The sequence below is a fragment of the Ursus maritimus genome, unplaced genomic scaffold (genome assembly GCF_017311325.1).
Source record: "Ursus maritimus isolate PB19 unplaced genomic scaffold, ASM1731132v1 scaffold_3, whole genome shotgun sequence".
NCBI lineage: Eukaryota > Metazoa > Chordata > Mammalia > Carnivora > Ursidae > Ursus > Ursus maritimus.
In genome coordinates this window covers 83449815-83472486 of record NW_024425563.1, presented here as the reverse complement: position 1 = coordinate 83472486, position 22672 = coordinate 83449815, and the positions used below count along the sequence as shown (strand labels likewise).

At 42.6% G+C, this 22672-nt stretch overlaps 1 protein-coding gene across 1 annotated transcript in view; it reads right to left on the bottom strand.

The window, feature by feature from the left end:
* Window positions 1-8491, bottom strand: part of ARMC10 (armadillo repeat containing 10) — a 42310-nt gene extending 33819 nt beyond the window's left edge. Inside the window, exon 1 of the mRNA XM_008686152.2 lies at window positions 8253-8491. Coding sequence (XP_008684374.2) covers window positions 8253-8391 — 139 coding nt within the window. The 5' untranslated portion in view covers window positions 8392-8491. The remainder of the gene's footprint in view (window positions 1-8252) is intronic.
* Between the last annotated feature and the right edge of the window lie 14181 nt (window positions 8492-22672).

The window sequence follows — 22672 nt, the reverse complement described above, 5'->3', positions numbered from 1 at the left end:
CTGAGCCATCCAGGCGATCCTAAACAAATAAAATCCTTAAAAAAAAAAAAAAGTCAAAAGTTAAATGCAAGGAGAAAATCTTATAAGCAGCAACAGAAAAATTACTTATTACGTATAAGACTTTGAGCAGATTTTTTAGCCAAAACTTTGCAGGCCAGAAGGGAGTGTCACAGTATATTCAAAGTGCTGAAAGAAAAAAAGGACTGTTAACCAAGAATAATCTAACTGGCAAAGTTGTCCTTCATAAATAAAGGGGAGAGAAAGAATTTTCCAGAAAGCAAGAGCTGAAGGAATTCAACACCAATAGCCTCGCCTTACAAGAAATATTAAAAGGAAATTCTGACGCTGTAACAAAAGGTGCTAATTAGTAGCAGGAAAATATATACAAGTATAAATCTTGCTGGTAAAGATAAATAGTTATATTCAGAATAATGTAATGGTGGTGGGCAAATCATTTTTCTTATAAATTCAGTATAAAAGCTAAAAGTCATGGGGCGCCTGGGTGGCACAGCGGTTAAGCATCTGCCTTCGGCTCAGGGCGTGATCCCGGCGTTCTGGGATCGAGCCCCACATCAGGCTCCTCCACTGGGAGCCTGCTTCTTCCTCTCCCACTCCCCCTGCTTATGTTCCCTCTCTCGCTGCCTGTCTCTCTCTCTCTCTGTCAAATAAATAAATAAAATCTTAAAAAAAAAAAGCTAAAAGTCAGAGTAAAAATAACTATCAGTAATTTAAGGGATACAGAAGACAAAAAGATGTAAGCTGTGATATCAGAAACATAAAATGTGTGTGTGGGGGGAGTAAGAATGCAGAGCTTTAGAAAGCACTCAAGCTTTAGTTATTATCAACTTAAAACAGACTGTTATGTTTTATGTGAGCCTCATGGTAACCACAAAGCAAAAACGTATGGTAGATAAAGAAACATTAAAGGTATAGGAATCTAAACCTACCACAAGAAAAGAAAGGAACAAAGGAATTGCAAAACAGCTATAACCATTAACAAAGTGGCAAAAAGTCCATACCTACTGAAAATTATTTTAAATATAAATGGACTAAAGTCTCCAATCAAAAAGCCTAGAGTGGCCAAATGGATAAAAACAAACAAACAAAAAAACAAAGACAAAAACAAAAAACAAAACAAAATAAAAACAAAAAAACAAGACCCAATTCACATTCTGATTGTGGTCACCCATTATGACATATGGGAGTTTTTCCACAAAACCAAGCAATTCTTGGACACCAGCTAGTCTACAATTCAACTCAACTCTGACACTATTTACCTGCATCAGATCCCAGGTTATGGGCTCAGTCCTCAAAGACTGCCCCCCATTCCCGCCACTTCAAATGCCAGGGGCAAGTCCAAGTTGTCACTGGTGCTTCTGATCAACTGGGTATAGATCAGAGATTTCACCAACTCCCACCTTGGGTCCAATTAATTTGCTAGAGCAGCTCACAGAACTCAGAGAAAATTTTACTTATTAAGTTTATTGCCCTCTAATCACACTTTCACCTCCTCTGGTAACAAGACCCCATCCTTACGGGCTTTCCAAAAGTTACCATTAACATAACAAAAGATACCGTTATAGCTCACAGCACTTAGAAAATTCTAAGGGTTTTAGGAGCTTTGTGCCAGAAATGGGGATGAAGAATAAATATATATTTCTTATTCAAAATCACAGTATCACACTAAGTATATGCTGCCAAGAAACCCACTCAGCTTTATGGACACACACAGACTGAACTTGAAGGTGGGGGAAAAAGATATTCCATGCAAACGAAAACAATCAAAAAGCTGGGGTAACTATACTTATATCAGACAAAACAGATTTTAAAAGACTGTAATAAGAGACAAAGAAGATAATTATATAACGACAAAAGAATCAATCCAATAAGAGCATATAACATTTGTAGATATGTACGGACCCAACACAGGAGCACCTTATAAAGCAAATATAATCAGACCTAAAGGGAGAAATAGACTGCAATAGAACAGGAGGAAACTTCAATACTCCACTTTCATCAATGGATAGGTCACCCCAACAGAAAATTGATAAGAAACATTGGACATGTTAGACCAGACGAACTTAACAGACATTTATGGAACATTCTATTCAAAAGCAAAATCGATGTTCTTCTTAAACACACATGGAACATTCTCCAGGATAAGGCATATGGTAGGCCACAAAAATAAGTCTTAATAAATTTAAGAAGACTGAAATAACATACGTATTTTTCAACTATAAGGCAGTGAACTAGAAATAAACTACAACAGGGGCGCCTGGGTGGCTCAGTCGTTAAGAGAATGGGATGAAGCAAAAACCAGTTCGAAGAGGGAAGTACACAGTGCTAAATGCTTATATTAAGAAATGCTTATATTAAGAAATTTGAAAGATTTCAAATAAACAACCTAACTTTACACCTCAAGAAGGACCCAGAAAAAGAACAAAGCCCAAAGTTGGAAGGAAATTGTAACAAAGAGCAGAGCAGAAATTAATGAGAGTAGGAAGACAACAGAAAGATCAATGAAACTGAAAACTGGTTTACTGAAAAGATGAACAAAACAGGCAAACCATTAGCTACACTTACCAAGAAAAGAGAGTGGACTTAATGAAATAAGAAATGAAAAAGGAGACATTACAACGGATACCACAAAAATACAAAGGATCATAAGAGAGTATTAGGAACAATTATATGCCAACAAATTGGACAATCTAGAAGAAATGGAAAAATTCCTAGAAATATACAACCTACAAAGACTGAACTGAAGAAATGAAAAATCTTATCAGACCAATGACTAGTAAGGAGATTGAATCAGTAATCAACAATCTCCCAACAAACGGAAGTCCAAGACCACAGGGCTTCACTAATGAATTCTACCAAATTCTTCAAAGAATACCAATCCTCAACCTCTTCCTAAAAACAGAAGAGGAGGGAACCCTTCTAAACCTATTTTACAAAGCCAGTGTTACCGATACCAAAATCAGACAAGGGCACCACAAGAAAGCCCAAATCCACATGAATACAGACGTAAAAAGCCTCAACAAAATATTAGCAAACACTACATTAACAAGATCACACACCATGATCAAGCGGAACGTATCCCTGCGAGGCAAAGACGACTCCACAGCTGCAGATCGATCCGTGCGATACGCCGCGGTAACACAATCAAGGACACAGATCATACCACCTCAACAGAGGCAGAAAAACCATTTGACAATATCCAACATCCATTCATGATAAAAACTCTCAACACTAAGAGGGTATAGAGCGAATGTACCTCAACGTAACAGAGGCCATACAGGACGAAGCCACAGCTAACATCGTACTCAATGGGGAAAGACTGAGCTTTTCCTCTCACATCAAGCACAGGACTGTCCACTCTCACCACTTTTCTTCAACATAGTCCTGGCAGTCCTGGCCAGGGCAATCAGGCGAGCAAAAGAGATAAAAGGCATCCAAATCAGAAAGGAAAAAGTAAAACTATTTGCAGACGACATTATATAGAGAAATCCCTCAAGATTCCACCTAAAAGCTGCGAATACACAAGTTCTGCGAAATTGCAGGATACGAAATCAGTATAAGAAAATGAGCTGCATTTCTATACACTAATAACAAACTATCAGAAGGTGAGATTAAGAAAACAACTCCATGTACAATTACATCAAAGAGAACAAAATACCTAGGACTTTAACCAAGGAGGTATACAGACCTGTACACTGAAAACTGTAAGACACTGATGAAAGAAGCTGAAGACACAAATAAATGGGAAGTTATTCATGCTTAGGGATTAGAAGAATATTATTCAAATGTCCATATTACCCAAAGCAATTTACAGATCCAATGCAATCTCTACCAAAATTCCAATGGCATTTTCACAGAAATAGAGCAAACAATCCTAAAATTTGTATGGAGTGACAAAAGACCCCAAATGGCCAAAGCAATCTTGAGAACAAAGCTGAAGGCATGTGCTCCCTGATTTCAAAATACATTACAAAGCTACAGTAATCAAAACTGTATGGTACTGGCATAAAAACAGACACATAGATCAATGGGACAGAACAGCCCAGAAATAAACGTATGCATCTATGGTCAATTAATTTATGACAAAGCAGCCAAAGAAATACAATGTGGAAAAGACAGCCTCTTGAGTAAATGGTGCTGGGAAAACTGGACAGCCACATGTAAAAAGATGAAACTGGACCACTATCTTACATCATACACAAAAATCAACTCATAATGAAGTCCTGAACGTAAGACTTCAAACCGTCAAACTCCTAGAACACACAGGCAGTAAGCTCCTTGACATAGATCTTTGCATGATTTTTTAGATTTGACACCAAAACCAAAAGCAACGAAAATAAACAAGTGGACTATCAAATTAAAAAACTTCTGCACAGCAAAGGAAACCATCAATAAAATGAAAAGTCAACCTATGGAATGGGAGAAAATATCCCCCAATCATATATCTGACAAGCCGTTAATATCCAAAACATATAAAGAAATCATGCAGTGCAACAGGAAAAAAACCCAAATAATCATTAAGAAAAATAAGCAGAGGAACTGAATAGCCATTTTTTCCAAAGACATATAAATGGCCAACAGATACATGAAACAGCGCTCAACATCTGTAATCATCAGTAACATGCAAATCAAAACCACACCTGTTAGAATGGCCAGTATCAAAAAGATTTTTTTTTTAAAGATTTTATTTATTTATTCGACAGAGATAGAGACAGCCAGCAAGAGAGGGAACACAAGCAGGGGGAGTGGGAGAGGAAGAAGCAGGCTCATAGCAGAGGAGCCTGATGTGGGGCTCGATCCCATAACGCCAGGATCACGCCCTGAGCCGAAGGCAGACGCTTAACCGCTGTGCCACCCAGGCGCCCCCAAAAAGAGATTTTAAAAAACCCAAAAAGATAAGAGATAACAGGTGTTGGTGAGTATGTAGAGAAAGGGAACCCTGGTGCACTGTTGATGGCAATGTAAACTGGTGCAGCCACTATGGAACACAGTTTGGAGGGTCCTCAAAAAATCAAAAATACAACTACCACGTGATCTAGCAACTCCACGTTTGGGTATTTGAAGAAAATGAAATCACTATCTTGAAAAGACATATGCACCCCCATGTTCACTGCAACATTATTTATAACAGCAAGACACAGAAACCACCTCAGTGTCCACTGACAGGTGAATGCATAAAGAAAATGTGGTCTCCATATACAGGAATACTGAAATAGGGGAATATTACTCAGCCATAAAAAGAGGAAATCCTGCCATTTGCAACAACCTGGGTGAACTCTGAAGGCATTATTCTAAGTGAAACAAGTCAGACAGGAAAGAAAAACAAATACTATATAATCTCACTTATATGTCCAATCTTAAAAAAAAGAAAAATGAAAAAATCGAGTTCATAAATACAAACAGATTGACTGGGGTTGCCAGAGGCAGGTGAAGGGGGAGTCTAGAATGGATGAAGGTGGTCAGAGGTACAAACTTAAATTAAGTCTTAGGGAAGTAACGTACAGCTTGGTGACTACAGCTGGCAAGCAATACTGCTACTGTATACTTGAAAGTTGCTGGGAGTAAATTTTAAAAGTTCTCATCACAACAACAAAAAATCTGTAACTATGAAGTGAGAGATGTCAACTAAACTTATTGCGGTGATCATTCCGCAATATGTACACACACCTGAATCAAATATATCAAATCGAACCAAATACGTATACCTTATATATATTTGATATCAAATATATACGTACACATAGATCCTGAAATTGTACACCTATCACTAATACAATGTTATATGTCAATTATACCTCAGTTAAAACAAAAAAGATCATCTTCTGAACCCTAAGGATGCTGCTGAAAAACATGGGTACTTGTCAAGTGTTCTCCAAAGATAAAGGTGTGTAGCTTCAGGAAGAAGGGACCATGAGCAACTTATTTTGTAAGCTGCCTGACCTACGGTAATGGTGACTTTGGAAACTGGTAAAATTCAGTTTAAAAGTAAGATTTTGTCAGTGTTCACCAGGTTGAGTCAGTGTAAGTGAGAAGGTATCTGAATCCAGAATCTCTCACACAAAGACAACAAATTCGGCTTTGTAAGTAAGGGTAAATAAAAATCTTTTTTTGAAAATTGCTTTTTTTTTTTTTTTTTAAAGATTTTATTTATTTATTCGACAGAGATAGAGACAGCCAGCGAGAGAGGGAACACAAGCAGGGGAGTGGGAGAGGAAGAAGCAGGCTCATAGCAGAGGAGCCTGATGTGGGGCTCGATCCCATAACGCCAGGATCACGCCCTGAGCCGAAGGCAGACGCTTAACCGCTGTGCCACCCAGGCGCCCCGAAAATTGCTTTTCTCTTTGTGCCAAAAGGGAAACAGACCTTCTCCCTACTGTTTTTTTCAGAGTATTTTCTTGAGAAAACTTGTACAGTTGACCCTCGAACAATGCAGGGATTAGGCGTGTCAACCCCAGAGCAGTTGAAAATCCATGTATAACTTCGGACTCCCCCAAACTTAACTACTAATAGCCTGCCATTAACTGGAAGCCTTACTGAAAAGTCAATTAACATACACTTTGTATGTTATATGTCTTATATGCTGTATTCTTTTTTTTTTTTTTTTTTAAGATTTTATTTATTTATTTGACAGAGATAGAGATAGCCAGCGAGAGAGGGAACACAAGCAGGGGGAGTGGGAGAGGAAGAAGCAGGCTCATAGCAGAGGAGCCTGATGTGGGGCTCGATCCCAGAACGCTGGGATCACGCCCTGAGCTGAAGGCAGACGCTTAACCGCTGTGCCACCCAGGCGCCCCTATATACTGTATTCTTACAATAAAATAAGCTAGAGAAAATGTTAAGAAAATCATAAGGAAAATACATTTACAGAGCTGTACATATATTTACTGAAAAAAAACCTCTGCGTAAGTAAACCTGTGCAGTTCAAACCTGTTGTTCAGGAGTCAGCTATACTGGAAATCCTTTGTCTGTCTCTTCGAAATAAATGAATGTCTTTTTAAAAAGTTAAGTAACCCTCTTGCCAGTTTACAACACAAGAAAGTCTTAGGGGCTTTGGAGTCATCTGTGTGAAATGTAAACACCGAGAATGATGGAGCCTCGATCTCTGAGTTTAGCCTTGGCACCTGGCTCTATGCTGTCAGCACCTGCTTATCATAAAGACTCGGAGAAGTCTTATTTTGCCTTTGGGTAAAGGCAATTAGCTAACACAAAAAGCCACCCCAATCACCAGTGAATTTAGGATGAACTATGCTGTCAAGCCCTATCTTAAGAACAAGCTACTGTTTTTCTTGAGAATATGCAGGTAATATGAAATAGATTTTATCTGACTAGGTACATAACGGGGTGAGAATTCTGTCTTTTCAATCCCATTACCTGATTGCCTGGGATGGAACAGTAATCTAGCTTAATGCTTACTCAACAATAAAATTTTAGTTCTTTTCTCTACTTGTAGAAAGGAGTTTCTTGGTTGGCAGGAGATTTTATTTTTAATTACTTCTGTAAAAGCGTCCATGACCTGAAATTTCCCTCCAGAACATCCAGCAAATCCTCAGAATCCTGAATGCATCAATCGACTTTTGGACAGCAACCTAACCATGCACTTCTTCGCCAGGAGGGTACCCCCTTCCCCATGCAGACAACCGTTTCAAATTGATATGTACATCGGTGTCTGTTATCTCCAGGATCTCTCTGCAACTTTGTATATGAACCACAGTGACTTCCAGGTACCTCCCCTCTGAGGCTGGGCCGAGAGGAAGCAGAACTACTCCTCTGGCGTTCCTTCCCCCAGGGCAACTGCATGCACAATTTCTTCCACCGCTCCAGGCCCCGCAACACCCAGGCCACAGTAGCGGGAATCCCTCTGGTAACACAAAGGCCGGGAGCAAGGTTTAACGTGAGGCGCAATCGACATGCTTTTGAGAAACCCAACCAATCCTCCACTGTGACGCCGCACTCGGGCAGGAATTGGGCAACTTTTCATCCCGGGATTTTGAACTAAGTGGACGCAGGGGGCGGCTCAGAGCCCTACACGCACCCAATCAAGCGGACGATCCATCCTCTGCACCTGGGCTTCTCCACCTGGCCATGCTTACGAGCCTCCCTCCCTCCCCTGGTTCTGCTTCTTTGCGAGCACGGGAGAGCCACGAGCGCCTGCTGTCTTCGACCTTCACCCCAGGGATGACACCCAGCCCCGGTCCGCCGTCCCCGGCCACCTGCCGCACACCCCGTAGCCTCACCTGCGGAGTGCGAGGGACGCAGCCGAAGCCCGCGGCCGTCTTGCCGCTGGCCCCGTGTCAGCTTGTAAATGCAGTAGCAGGCGCCGGCGCCGAAGACCAGGCCCGCGGCCATCCAGCCCACGTCCCGGGCGCCGCCCATGCTGCTGCTGGCGCTGGGGCGCAGCGCTGGACCAGGCGCGGGAGGCTCCAGAGCAAGCGGATCCCGACGCCACCCGAGCGCTGCCCCCGGAAGAGAAAGGAAATGGGCTTGAGCTCCTCCTCCCGGAAACGGCCCTGCTAAAATAGTGAAACCGCCCACTGCGGCCCGGGAGCATCCGGCAGCTTGGCGGAGGCGGGGCGGGGGGGCAGGACTACGGGAAGAGCCGCAGGGACTGTGCGCCCGGAGGGGACACACAGGGGACCAATGCCGCCGCCGGGAGGCGGACTTCGCCTCGCTTCTGCCGGGGCCGGGGCCGCCTTCCGCCCGCCTACCCCCGGCAGTCCCCGGCCTTGGGGGCGCGCGCCTTCTTGCGCCGCGCCCGCCCCGCCCCGCGGTTGCCAGGGCAACGCCGGGACGCGCTAGCCTCTAGCCTGCGCGTGGTGCCTGCGGCGCGGGGCGCGGCGGGCCGGCGGGAGTTTCAGTGGGGCCTCTGGTCATGGCCTCACTACGCACTGCCAACCCGCGGCTGAGGAATTACTTCAAGGAGAACTACATTCCTCAGGTCTGCGAGGTACTGGAGCCACGTGGCGTCGGAGTTAGAAGGGAGAGGAACCCAGAGGAGGGGCTAGGGTTTGGCCAGAGAGGGAGCGGAGGGTATGAGGAGCGGAAAGGGAGAGGATGAAGTCAGCCTTGAACAGACTGGCGATCTGGGCTGAAGACACAGATCAGAGAGGAGAAGACAGAGGGGCGTGATGGTGGCTGAAAGGAGGGGAAGGGTGACATGTCCCAGGGAGAAAGAGCGCAGGGCCCCGGGGACAGAAACCTCAAGCTCCACATTTAAGGTCTGGGTAAGAGGGGACTTGAGCACACAGAAGAGTGGAAGAAGTGCTCTAGAGACAGGAGCAAAATCAGAAGAGTGTGGCTTTATGAAGAGAGTGGGCAATAGTGTCTTAAGAGGAGGTATAGTGGATTTAGCACATGGCGAGCCTGTGTGATGAAGGTGGAGGATAGACTTCAGGTAAGCTGAGCGGAGGGTGGACGCTAGACCTCTAGACGGAAGGTAGCCCCCCCCCCTTTGTAAAGGGAAGGACCCCACAGCCGGGATTGCCCTAACAGGAGACCGTTCCCTACTCCATCATTATAACAGGAGGAAGGCGGACAGGAGAGTGGTGGGTAGGTTTTGTTGTGTTGGGGGTAGGAAGCCAAGAGAGTACTCTGGTAACTTCCATTTTCTCTACAAATATTTACTGAGATATTTGCTAAGAATGTGTACATTTGGGTGGGGTTGGAGGCTGCAGAAGGGGTTTTGAGCAGAGATAAGGTATGTGGAGATTGAGGGGGAGAGAAGTCTAGGGAAGGAAAGGGAAGTAGAGCCAGGCAGCGATGAGAGCCCAGTTTGGGACAGTAACTCTCCCAATGCATTTGGGAGGGCAATTTGGTAGAGCCTTTTTGAATGGTAATTTAGAAGAATTTATTAAAATGTTGAATACTTATACCCTTTGACCAAACATTTCACTTCAAGGGATCCACTTTAGAGATGTACTTTCACTGTACCCAGAAAGCTGTACAAGGATATTCATTATAGTGAGAATAGTAAGTAACTTATATATGAATAAGGGACTGGGATAGTATGTAAAGTATATATGTACCTTTTGAGAAGAAAAGCTCTCCAAGACGTATTTTAAAAGAAGAAAAAAATGCATATTGCCCCAGAAGTGTCCACTACACTGTAGCTACTCTGATTGTACATATGTATGTCTATGTGTGTATGTATGTGTGTCCGTATATCTAGCTACATTTAAGACAATAATGCATACATAGAACATATGTAAAACTATCAACAGCAAATGTTTGGAGGGATGGCTTTAGGGGAGAACCCTAATTTTTTGCGGTAGATACATCTGTATTGTTTTAATTTTTTTCTGATGAGTTTCATTCATGTTTTACTTCTATACAATTATATTTGAAAATATGTAGAGAGCATGGTACTCACCTTCCCCGTTGTGTGATTTTCTTAAGTAGCAGTCAGTAAACCAGATGGAGGTGTAGAAATAAGAAATAATATCCTGACCTCATCCAGGATAGGCATTTGCCAGACATACAGTATGGAGGGGCGGTGGCCAAGGAGCTAAGCTAAGTTTTTTAGAGCGTCTGAGGGATGGGCCGAGGGACTGAGTGGGAAGTGAGAACGGGACATGATACTGATACGTGGGCAGAAAGTGGAGATTCCTAAGGAGTAAAGAGGGGTAGAGGGAGTAATTGAGTGAGGGAGCTGGGAAAGTAGGAGGGTAGGGGTCAGAAAGTGGAATATTTGTATTTCAGATTTAGGATAGAGCTCTTCTGAGTGATGACTTGGTCTAGGTAGGCTGTGGAGTAGGCAGCAACTCAGTGGCCTTGAGTTGAGGGTCAGGGAACATCAGGGAAGTGATAGCCTCTCCTCACCTTGCTCTCCACTTTCCATAACACTAGGAAGCCGCTAGGGCTCCCTAGTCCCTCCCTCCTCTGGGGGCGAGCACCCTTTGCTCACCAGCTCACCGTATTGCTTTGCTCCCAGAGAAGAGAGGCTCTCCTTCACTCCCTTCTGCTACCACATTACCAGCAGGAGCAAGAAAGCGGTTTTCTGGGGCCCATACTCCCACCCTAACCTGCTTCCCCGCTTCCCCTGGGAGACTGTCAGGATGAATCCTGTTGTGCCTCATACGCCTGCTCAGCTCTTCATCCGACCCCATTGGACAGGACTAGCAATCTTCTGAAACTCATCTTCAAGCTTTGGAATACATAATTTTTTTTTTTTTTATCACGGATTCCCTGCATATATAACCTCTTCTGAAAATCCCCTACCTACTTACCTATCCTAAATAAAACCCGAATATCACTTCCCTGCAAGCTTTTGCACAGAGGCTGATTTAAAAAACAACACAAAACACCCCTGCTTGACTTACCGGATTACTGAGTCTATTGATTGGTATTTTTCATCTGTTTTAGAAAATTTTTGATCATTTTCAAATAATGCTTCTACCCAATTCTCTTTTCTCCTTCTGGGACTCCAAGCATAAATGTGTTAGGTTTTTTCGTTTGTTTGTTTGCTTTTTTTTTTTTTTTTCTGTTCTGTTTTTTTTTTCTTATTTTTCCCTTTGTGCTCAAGTTTGGATATTTTTCACTGATTGTCTTTAAGTTTATTGATTCTGTTTTATGCTGTGTCCAGTCTACTATTAAATATATCAGATGAATACCTAATTTCCAGTAGTATATTTTTCAGTTTTAGAATATCAATTCTTTTTTATACATTCTGATTAAAATTTTGCATGTTTTCATCCATTTTGTTTATCATTTCCTGTTTTCTTTAATATGTTGTTATTTTAAAATCATTGTTAATATGAACAACTTTGAAGACTCCCCGAATGGGATAATTGTTGAAACTGGGTGATGGGTACATAGGGGTTCATTATATTCGTTTACTTTCTGTATGTTTGAAGTTTTCCATAATAAAAAGTTAAAGGATGGTAATGCCTGGGTGTTTTTTCTCATAATGTATGGAGCTAGGGATGGATGGAATGACAGGTTTGATCTGGCTGTATCGTCATTTTCTGTTTGCTTGCTCTATCAGTTAGCCATTGCTATGTATCCACTGCTATGTAATACAACTGCATTGGTGGCTTAAAACAACAGGAATCATTTTGTTCAAAAATCTGAATTCTGAAAGTTTTTTCAGGGAGAGCTTGTCTCTGCTCCATGTGGTACCATCTGGGGTGGATGAACAGGGGTTAAAGATCCATTTGTAAGTTGGTTTGCTCACATACCTGGCAAGTTGGCGCTAGGTGTTGACGGGGCGGTCATCTAGGTCTGTGAGCCAGGAGGCTTGGTTTCTCCAAATGGGCCTCTTCGTGAGCTGCTTGTTCTTCCACACAAGCGGTGGCTCCGTTTTAAGAGCAAGCGTCTCCAGAGAGAACTAGGTAGAAGTTATATCACCATGTATGTCCTCGGCTCAGAAGTCAACATAGCATTATTCTCACTGAGATGTAAGAGGAGGGAGCGTAGACCCCACTTTGTGGTGGAAGGCATATCAAAGTCACATTGTGAAAACAGCCTGTGGGATGGGAGATATCGTGATGGCCATACAAATAGCCACACCTGGCTTGCTCATACAAGGGGAATCAGGGATCAGGTTGCATTACCAAGCATTATGTGGACAAATAAGATGTGGATCATAATAGCAGTATCCCCCAGTAAGTGGGTTTCAACCCTTCTATAAGTATCCCTTCTTTTCCTCTTCCTTCTCTGTGTTCCCCAGGAGTAGATGTACACTGGACGTTAAAAAGTTGCCCATACAATATGTGCTTCCCTCTTCCTTCTTCCTAATATTTCTTATATTCTTATTCCATAACCTCCCTCTTCCCCACATAGACCATCTGCTTCAGGGAAACTGACTATTTCTGTCTCTGGTGGTCGACCCTTATTGGCTTACCACAACCAGTGCATTCAGTTTCTCTGGCCACAGTGTTTGTGACCATGGCAGATGGTGGCAATCATGAAAGAAGGCAAGATGTGATCTAAGCCAATTTACATCGGGTTGCTGGTCGGAGCTCTGGGACAGAGATAGACCATCTATGGGTGTTCATGGGGAAGCGTGTAGCCTGGGAGCCGTGGTGATTATTCTGTGTCTGCGAGGAGAAATGGTTTTGGGGCTTCTAGAGGTTTGTACACCCATCTTAAAGACCGCTGGTTTGTATGTTCAACTCAAGTTAGTTAGGTAACTTTTATTTTTTTGAACAACAAATTAGGGTCTTGACACCAGCCAGCCTTTTTTTTCTTGGGGGACAGCAAGAGTGGTAAGCTAAGGAGGGGACATTAGACCACTCCATCAGCAAGTATTTGCTGGGCATCTACCATGTGCTAGGAGAAAATGTCTCAAGGGCTTTAGCCACTATAATTATATACATAATTATATACATGAGCTGTGAATCTGAAGCTGTCTCTAGTCCAAACTTTTCTCCTGCATATTCTCTGCATTGCTGTATTTGGGTGTCCTGCGAAACACTAAAGAAGCAAAAACAAATAGGTGAAGTTCATTTCAGTAATATATTTTATAAAACAAATCTGTCCAGAATATAATCATTTCAACATGGACTCACTATAAAATCATATTAAGTCTTCAAAACTGGGCGTGTATGTTATACTTACAGCCCATCTCAATTAGGACTAGCCATGTCTGATGTGCTCAATAGCCACATGTAATTAGTAGCTACTATATTGGACAGTGCAGGTCTAGAAATGATCATTGTGTCTCTAAGTTTGTTCTTTTCAAGGGCACAAAGCTTCTAGAATTTCAGGAAAAGCCTGAGTGGCACAGTGAGGGTGGAAGTGCTGTCTAATGGCCAGTCAGCTTGGTTACCTCCTTCCCAGCGATCAGCGGGTCACACATGGGACAGCTGTTCTCACATGCACCCAAGGAAGCTGACGTCAATTTTCAAATCTAAAAAATAGATTTTATTGTGAAAGTGAAAAAAAAGTGATAAGAGCATTCTACCAACTGAATGTTGTGTCTCCCCAAATTCCTATGTTGAGGCCTAATTGCCCATGTGATGGTACTTGGAGATGAGGCCTTTGGGAGGTGATAAAGTCATGAGGTGAAGCCTTCATGAATGGGATTAGTGCCCTTATAACGGAGGCCCGAGAGACATCCCTCTCCCGTCCATCATCTGAGGGCACGATGAGAACAAAGACAGTTGTCTGTGAACCAGGAAGCCCCTCTCACCAGACACTCTCACTCTGATTGTGGACTTCCCAGCTTCTAGAAATAAATTTCTGTTGTTTATAAGTCACCCCGTTTACAGTCTTCTGTTACAGCAGACCAAATGGATTAACTCTTGACATGGTTTGTTGTTTCAAACCACAAAACTCTTTAAACCCATAGTGGAGGGGCGCCTGGGTGGGTATGTCAGTTAAGCTTCTGACTCTTGGTTTCCAGCTCAGGTCATGATCTCGAGGTCATGAGATCAGTCCTTGCCTTGGGCTCTGCACTGGCCATGGAGCCTGCTTAAGATTCTCTGTCTCCTCTGCCCCTCCCTCCCCCCCACCCTGGTGCGGACGCTGCTCTCTCACTCTCTCTCTCTCAACAAAACAAAACAAAACAAAACAAAACAAAACAAAACAAAACAAAACCCCCGTAGCTGAGAAGGACTCTAGGGGAGACTTCCGGGGACACACAGTGGAGATTCAACAAGGGGCCTTGCTTCTTTCTGAATTTCTCATTCTCTGGGGTTGTCTCTCATTGGATACTGTTATAGCTACCTCCCCAAATCCTATCAAAATGAAGCCTGTCCTAATAAAGGACAAATAAAATGTACACAAAATCACAGATGGCTAGTGTCTTAGTCTGCTTGGGCTGCCGTAACGAATACCATTATATTGGGCAACTTAAACCACAGAAATTTGTTTTCTCACAGTTCTGGAGGCTGAGAGTCTGAGATCAGGGTGCCAGTATGGTTGGGTTCTGGTAATGGCACCCCTCTTGGCTTACAGATGGCTGCCTTCTCACTGTGTCCTTCCACGGCAGAGACGGAGAGCGAGCTAGCTGGTGTCTCTTTTTTTTTTTTTTATTAAAGATTTTATTTATTTATTTGACAGAGATAGAGACAGCCAGCGAGAGAGAGAACACAAGCAGGGGGAGTGGGAGAGGAAGAAGCAGCCTCATAGTGGAGGAGCCTGATGTGGGGCTCGATCCCATAACGCTGGGATCACGCCCTGAGCCGAAGGCAGACGCTTAACTGCTGTGCCACCCAGGCGCCCCTAATGGTGTCTCTTTTTTTTAACAGTGCTAATTCCCTCATGAGGACCCTAGTCTCAGGACCTCATTCAGCCCTGAATACCCTCCAAAGTTCCCATCTCCAAATATTATCACGTTGAACACAGGAATTTTGAGGGAACACAATTACTCCATAATTGTGTCCATGGAAGAAAACTCTTAACTCCACTGACAAAACAAAGTGTAGATGAAATGAATTACTGTTTTCCACCCATCAGATCAACAAAACCGAAAATTTTATAATTCTCTGTGCTGGCAAGGTAAAATGGACACTCACATTGGCTGTTAATGAGAGTATAAATTGATAATACTCTTTTAGAAAGCAATTTTGAGATATGTATGAAGAGCTTCAAAACACACCTTCTGATTCTATATTCTTCTTGCAGTCTATCCTAAGAAAGTAGTCAGAGATGAAGATACGTACATTTCATCATTAGTAGTGAAAATTAAGATAACATAATATAATTTTTTATTATGGGAAAAAGTTAGAAACAACCCAAATGGCCAACCATTTAGAAATTATTAAACATTTGTGGTACTATTTTTTTGCAGTAGATTGTCAACCAATCTCAATACATGGTTTTTAAAAAAAAAATTTTTTTTTAAAGATTTTATTTATTTACTTGAGAAAGAGAGAAAGAGCACGAATGGGGGGGGGGCAGAGGGAGAGGGAAAAGCAGACCCTCTGAGCAGAGAGCTTGACACGGGGCTCAATCCCAGGACCCTGAGATCATGACCTGAGCCAAAGGCAGATGCTTAACCGACTGAGTCACCCAGACACCCCAATACATGAGGTTTTGAAGAATTTTGGGCAAATGTGGAAAAATGTTCACGACATAATGATTAGCCAAGAAAAAAAAAATATACCAAAAAGAAAGATATACAATAACAATATATAATCCTAATTTTGTTTTGTAAAACTATAATTTTAAAATTTAATTTGTAAAAAATATATGCATTGAGAAAAGACTGAAATTAAAATTTTTATTAGAGGTTATTTCTGGTTGGCAGGATGATGGTTGATTTTTATTCTTTATATTTTCTCTGAATATTCCAAATTGCAAAGACCATATACTATTTTTATAATCAGAAAAAAAATGTTCATATATTAAAAGAAAATACTGAAATGTTGCCCTAAATGCAGGAAAATATGCCCTCTTTTTTTGTTTTCCTATACTATTACCAAATAAAGCATTAAGAAAGCACAGGGAGCATAAAAGCATTTATTACCGGAAACTCTGGTTTCTCATCCCAGGTACAGCCAGCTGGCCTGTTGCAGGCCTGTGTCTGGTCTCCCTGGGAGGAGAGCCCTTTGCCTCTGGCCACATAACTGAGGTCTCCTGAACACCCCATTTCCCAGATGGCTCAGTCTCTGTCCCAGCTAGCACCTTCATAAAACCCTCTCACTTTGGTTCAGTTTGCAGGCAGGCCAGTGTGTGCCTAATTGCATACTGATGGATTTCTGAAGGTTGGCTTGTTGTATGTGGGCAGAATCCCAGGGTTCTCCTGACTCCTATAAGGAGCGCTCTACGGCTGGAGAAGGGGCACTGGGATGAAGAGAGCTCTGCTTCTCCCCATCGTGCAACATCAAAGAACAGCTCTGCTCTTAGATGGATATATTTTGGGATTCCCATTAGCTTGGGGGTTTTTTAAAGATTTTTTTTCTGATTTCAAAAAATGAATTTGAAATCACTGTGATTAAACACCATAGTTCTTTCTGCCAGAAAATAATCTCTTCCTTCATGGTTCATATCCTCATGTTGCAGCAAGCTGGTCTATTTCTGTCATGGACCACGAGTGTCTAATACGGCTTCCACGCGATCTACGTGTACTGTTTGTACAAGAGATATAAATATCGAGAGATAGAAGGGCTGTTTTTTGGTTTGTTACTTTTACAGACCTTGGAGGCAAGCATTTTTTCAAACTTTAATTTTAGGTTTGAAATAAATGAACTAAATCGATTAAATACTTGGAAATATGGGCAATAAAAAAATTAACTCTCTATATACTATTTTAAATTCAGGAAAAATATATTTTAGAAATTCAAAGGTTTTTAAAAAAATGTCTACGCGTCGACACTCAGAGCCTGCAGGTACCTAGATGGAACTGTGGGAAAACTGAGAATTGTTTTCTGATTCCTCACTCACTGAGATATTTCTGAGAACTCTGAAATACTCATCCCGCCACTGTTGAAATCTCCTTCCTTCTTACAAGAGACATTTGTGTTTTAAAAGATATTAAGATAGGAGCAGTGCACGATGAAGCCCTATTGGCAGAATTTGGTAGAATTTCAGGCATACATTGTCAATAATATTTAGAGATCATTTTTTCCCTCAATTCCCTCTAGTTAGTAGCGAACACACTGTGTACAAACAAGGCCTACCCCATAGGGACCAGAGGTGGGGGAGATACTATGGGTATTGTGTCTACCAAATTATTAAACATCTGTGCATAGTGATTGTCTCTGAGAGCGGGAAAGGGCTCTTCAAATGTCTGCTCAGGTTTCGGTTTAACATTTAGTTTGCAAAACTAGATACTTCCAGCAGAGGGCGTATTTAAGTTACAAATCATGATTTTTATGCAAAGTTTTCTATTTTTAGAAATAAGTTTTTTTATGTGTTATGTTTCTCTCATGATTATGTTTCCAATTTGTATTTTTTAAATATTGCATTTATTTCTACATCACGTAGACTCTATTCCCGGGTATTTTCTTTTAGGAACTAATAGGTGCAAATTTTTGCTAGAGATGCCAGTATCAGGAGTCCCTGAGTATGGGAGCAAAAGACCGCCCGCCAGTGTGGGAGAGAAGGAACTGGGTACACTGACTCATTGTGCGGGACCTTGGGGCTAAAAGGTTGTGGCTTCTCCTGAGGGCGGTTATGTTTGCTGAGTTCCCTTAGCCCTGCCAGCTATTTCATAGACGCAGTTCCAGAGGCAAATTCGTGAAACGCTTAAGTAACCAAAAAGTATATGATTATTTTTTCTCCAGTAACAATTCATTTGTCTAGGGATTCGGCAGCTGGAGGGCACCGATTGCCTGGTCCCGACACAATCCAGCAGGTATCAGAATCCATAGTCATGCCCACAGCTCATGGAGACTCTCCTTGCAAGGCCAGCCTGACTTAAAACCCCTCAAGTGCTGGTTTTGAGGGGCCTCTTCCTCTCCCTGAGGTCCCTCCCGGATGGCCGAAGCCAGCCGACCCTTTTCGATAATCTTCACTATACTTTCAGTTATAGAGTTTCTAAAATAAAAAATTGGCACCCTCTGTTTAAATGTCAAGAAGACACAGAAATCTTTGTATTTTCAAATGTTTAACTTACTAACTTCCATAGAAACAAATGAAGAGGTCCCCTCAGATGACACAATAGCATGCCAACTCCATTTCTACCACAGGTGGGGGTGCAAGCATTTGGGAGATGTCACTTGGGGCTTGTTTGGGGGGCTTAGGGAGGTATAAGGGACTTTGAACAGAAACTCACACCTATTCCAGGGGCGCCTGGGTGGCTCAGTTGGTTAAGTGTCTGCCTTTGCCTCAGGGCATGATCCCAGGGTCCTGGATCAAGCCCTGAGTCAGGCCCCCTGCTCGGTGGGGAGCCTGCTTCTCCCTCTGCCTGCTGTTCCCCCTGCTTGTGCTCATTCTCTCTCTCTCTCTCTCCCTGTCAAATAAATAAATAAAATCCTAAAAAAAAAAAAAAGAAAGAAACTTAATCCTATTCCTAAGGAAAGAGGTTTCTGTAACTTTGTGATTCTGATGTTGCATTTTTAAAAGCAATCTTACCTAAAAACAAACAAATGAGGTGAAAACTATACGTTGATTATTCTACCATCTATTTATTTATTTAAGGATTTTATTTATTTGAGAGAAAGAGTGAGCAAGGGAGAGCACAAGCCAGGGGAGGGGCAGAAGCAGAGGGAAAAGCAGACTCCCCACTGAGCAAGGAGCTAGGGGCAGGGACTCGATCCCAGGACCCTGGGATCATGACCTGAGCCAAAGGCAGACACTTAACTGACTGAGCCACCCAGCTGCCCTATTCTACCATTTATTTAAAAGAAGAATATGTTTCTGGGTTTGCATATAAATAAAATATTTCCAGATAGATAACATGAAAAAACAACCCTCAAGTTCTGGAGGAAGATACACGTGCAGATGATTTCACGTGAGCGCATGGTATGGGCAAGGGAGGAGCCCTGAGTTTGTAGTTTAAAAACCTACTCGCTCTGTGAATCACCTGGCCCTTCTTTGCCTCATCTATATACCCTCTAAAAGTCAAGGTCATCCCTAGTGGGATCTTGGGAAGCAAAGTGGACCATGACTGTCTGATGTTTGGCCATCTGTGACCTTTGGCCATGTGATTGATTTTGCTGGGGTTTGAGCATGAATGGCCTCAGGGGTGCTAAAGGAGGACTAAGTCCCAGGTCTTGGTATAGAATTCTGGCTTCTTCACAGACTGGCTGTGTCTGCTTCTCTGTCACCTGAACCCTTTACTCCAGCCAAACTGGTCTACGCCCCTGAGGCTTTGCTCTTGCAAAGAGAGAGACCCTACCTGCAAATCTCCTGCCCATTTCTTGCCACTTGGAAGTTTCTCCAACTGCTGAGGGCCTCACAAGCCTTTTGTCATCACTTTATCTCTGCACTCATGAAGCAATTAATTCTTGCACTGCTATGTAGGCCCTTAGTATATTTTACTATATTTATCTGCATAACTGAAAAGCTAAATAAGACTTGCTCTCAGGGCCCCTGGCCGGCTCAGTTGGTGGAGCATGGGTCTCTTGATCTCAGGTTCATGAGTTCAAGCCCCATGTTGGGTGTAGAAATTACTTAAAAATAAAATCTTAAAAAAAAAAAAGACTTGCTCTCTTAAGTGTTTTGCATCTACCCATAGTTCTCATAGACAGTTACTATTTTACTATTTATATTTAAACTATTGTTCTATCAAGTTCTCTCTCCTAATCATTTTCCCCCACATGCTTTTGTTCTAATCGTTTCCATTAGGCTTGGTATAAAGTTAATCTCTCTGTCATCACACTGGCTTTGAATGGCGCAAGGGAATAGTTTTGAATTTCTTTTCTCTTTGCTCAAGCCTTTCCCTCTAATGGAGGTGATAATTAGCAGTGGAATGGTTAAAAAATAATGATGGCTTCTTATCATTATTATCTATTGAGTACTTATTTTATGCTAGACACTATTCAAAGTGTTTTACATACATTACGTCGTTTAATTCTCATGGTAGCCCTATGATATATATAACTTTATGATCCCATGTATAGGTAAGGAAATGGGAACAGAGGAGTAACTTGCCCAAGGTTCCACACTAGAAGATTGCAGATCCAGGATTTAAACCCGGTGGACTCCACCCACTGCATTAATCCTGCTCCTTGAAAGATGGGTAGTAGTAGAAAGGCATAGAAACAATTATCCTGGGGGCCCCTGGGTGGCGCAGCCGGTTAAGTGTCCAGCTCTCGGTTTCATCTCAGGGTCGGAAGATGGAGTCCCATGTTGGGCTCCATGCTCATTGCGGAGTCTGCTTAAAGCTCTCTGTCCCTCTTGCTCTGTCCCCTCCCTCTAAAATCAATCAACCAATCAATCAATTTTAAAAATCTTAAAAAGAAACAAAAAAGAAACAATTGTCCTGGATAAACCCATGCTTGTCGTCAGTCCCCAGACATCTTTCAGAATATTTGAGAAATACTGGGAACCGAGTTAGAGAGGCAGAGCCGAAAGAAAGTGGAGGATTGCACAACTGTTTTGTGAAACTATAAGCTTGAGGAAGCCAATCTAGATAATTAAATCATGGTCTCCTTTTGTTCTTGATTATGTAAGTTTTTACCAAGAAACTTAGCAGTGATAAAGGCCTAATTGATGTTTTTGAGAGTCAAACATTCGTTTTGTGGGAATGTTTGCATATTTTGCCTCTGTTTATAAAGGCCAAGCTAATGGTTTCGTAATTTTTATTTTCATTGGGGAGGAAAAAAGCTATCGATTCACTAATTATGTTTTCTTATTGGCACATAGCTATGTACTATTCACACATTGATCTATAAAGCCTCAGTCTATTTTATTTTGCCCAGTGGGACACTGAACAATGAGATTTCTTACGCAGAAGGTGAACGTTTGAACTCTGCTAGTTCCGTCGTGTGCCTTTATTAGCGTTCCAGAGACCTACCCTTCCAACTTGGTTTGACTTCTGCAAGATAACTTTTCAGGAAAAGTAGTTTTCTAATCTGTGGAGCTTAGAAATATAAAGAAATAAGTAATTTCTCATATTCACTAATCAGATCCCAACTTTCTTTGAAAAAATCACCTTAACGCTGAGCTCTGTTTAGGCCCTAGTTCTCAGACCGTAGTGTGTATAGGAATCAGCTGGGGAGCTTATAAAAATGCAGCTCCCTGGGCCCCATCTTCAGAGACCTGTTCACCCCCCAGGTGATTCTGAGGCAAATGTCTTCAGGATACCCGGAATAGAATGAAGGATGTGGTGAGGAGTGGGGAGTAGAGAAACTCAGTATTCTGGGGACTCAGGCACTAAAGTGCCAGAAAGCAGATGGGCCTTTGGTCAGGGCTATTGAGGGAGCTGTCTGAAGTCTGGCCTCCAGGTCATAGAAGACTTCAGCCCTTAGGTGACAGAATTCCGTTGACATCCATCTTACAACTATGGTGAGAATCAGTGACCTCCTGAGCAATTATAGTCCTTGATAGAGGACTATATATAGTCCAGGTATAGATATAGTCCAGGTCTGGGGGAGAAAGCAGTCAGCGTGCAGATGGCTCAAGGCTCCGGGTGAACATCTGGGGTGGGGCTAGGTCAGGAGGCAGAGCTGGGGAAGGAGAGACAGCTAGGTCTGACCCCTTTGCGCTGCTCTGGAGGGCTGGGTTTTCAGCCCACAGGCTGCATGCTATAAAGGGGACATGGAGCTAACTGCAAAGAGAGAAATATGTTGTGCAGGGTCCAATCAAGCGAAATTTTCTCCTCCTCCTCCTCCCCAGCTCCTTCTCCTCCCCCTCCTCCTCCTTCTTCTTCTTTTTTGAAGAACACTATGAGAACTACTGAAAGTCTAAGACAGGACCCCAGGCCTAGATCTGCTGACACTTGGTCCACGAAGTGGAAAGAACTCTGCGTGACTCAAGGGGTGGAATTATTTCGTTCACAAGAGAGTGAGAGGGACAAGAGCCAGCAAGAACAGGCCCTGTGTAAAAGCAGGGCCTCCCTGCCTCCACCCCAGCCCTGCCCACATGCACTCTAGACCCTGCCAGTAGACAGGAACCAAAAAGGCAAAGAGAAATGTCTAAGGAGGATTCCAGGGGGTTCTGTGGGAGGTGTACTGTAAACCTTTCTATCTCAAATGGAGAAATATTCAATAATTCTGTATGTCAATACTGGAACGAGAAGTTTCTCCTTTGGGGAAAACTCAGTGGAAAATAAGATGGCAGCTGCTTTCCGAGTTCACATATGCACTTGACACATCCCAATTCAGGA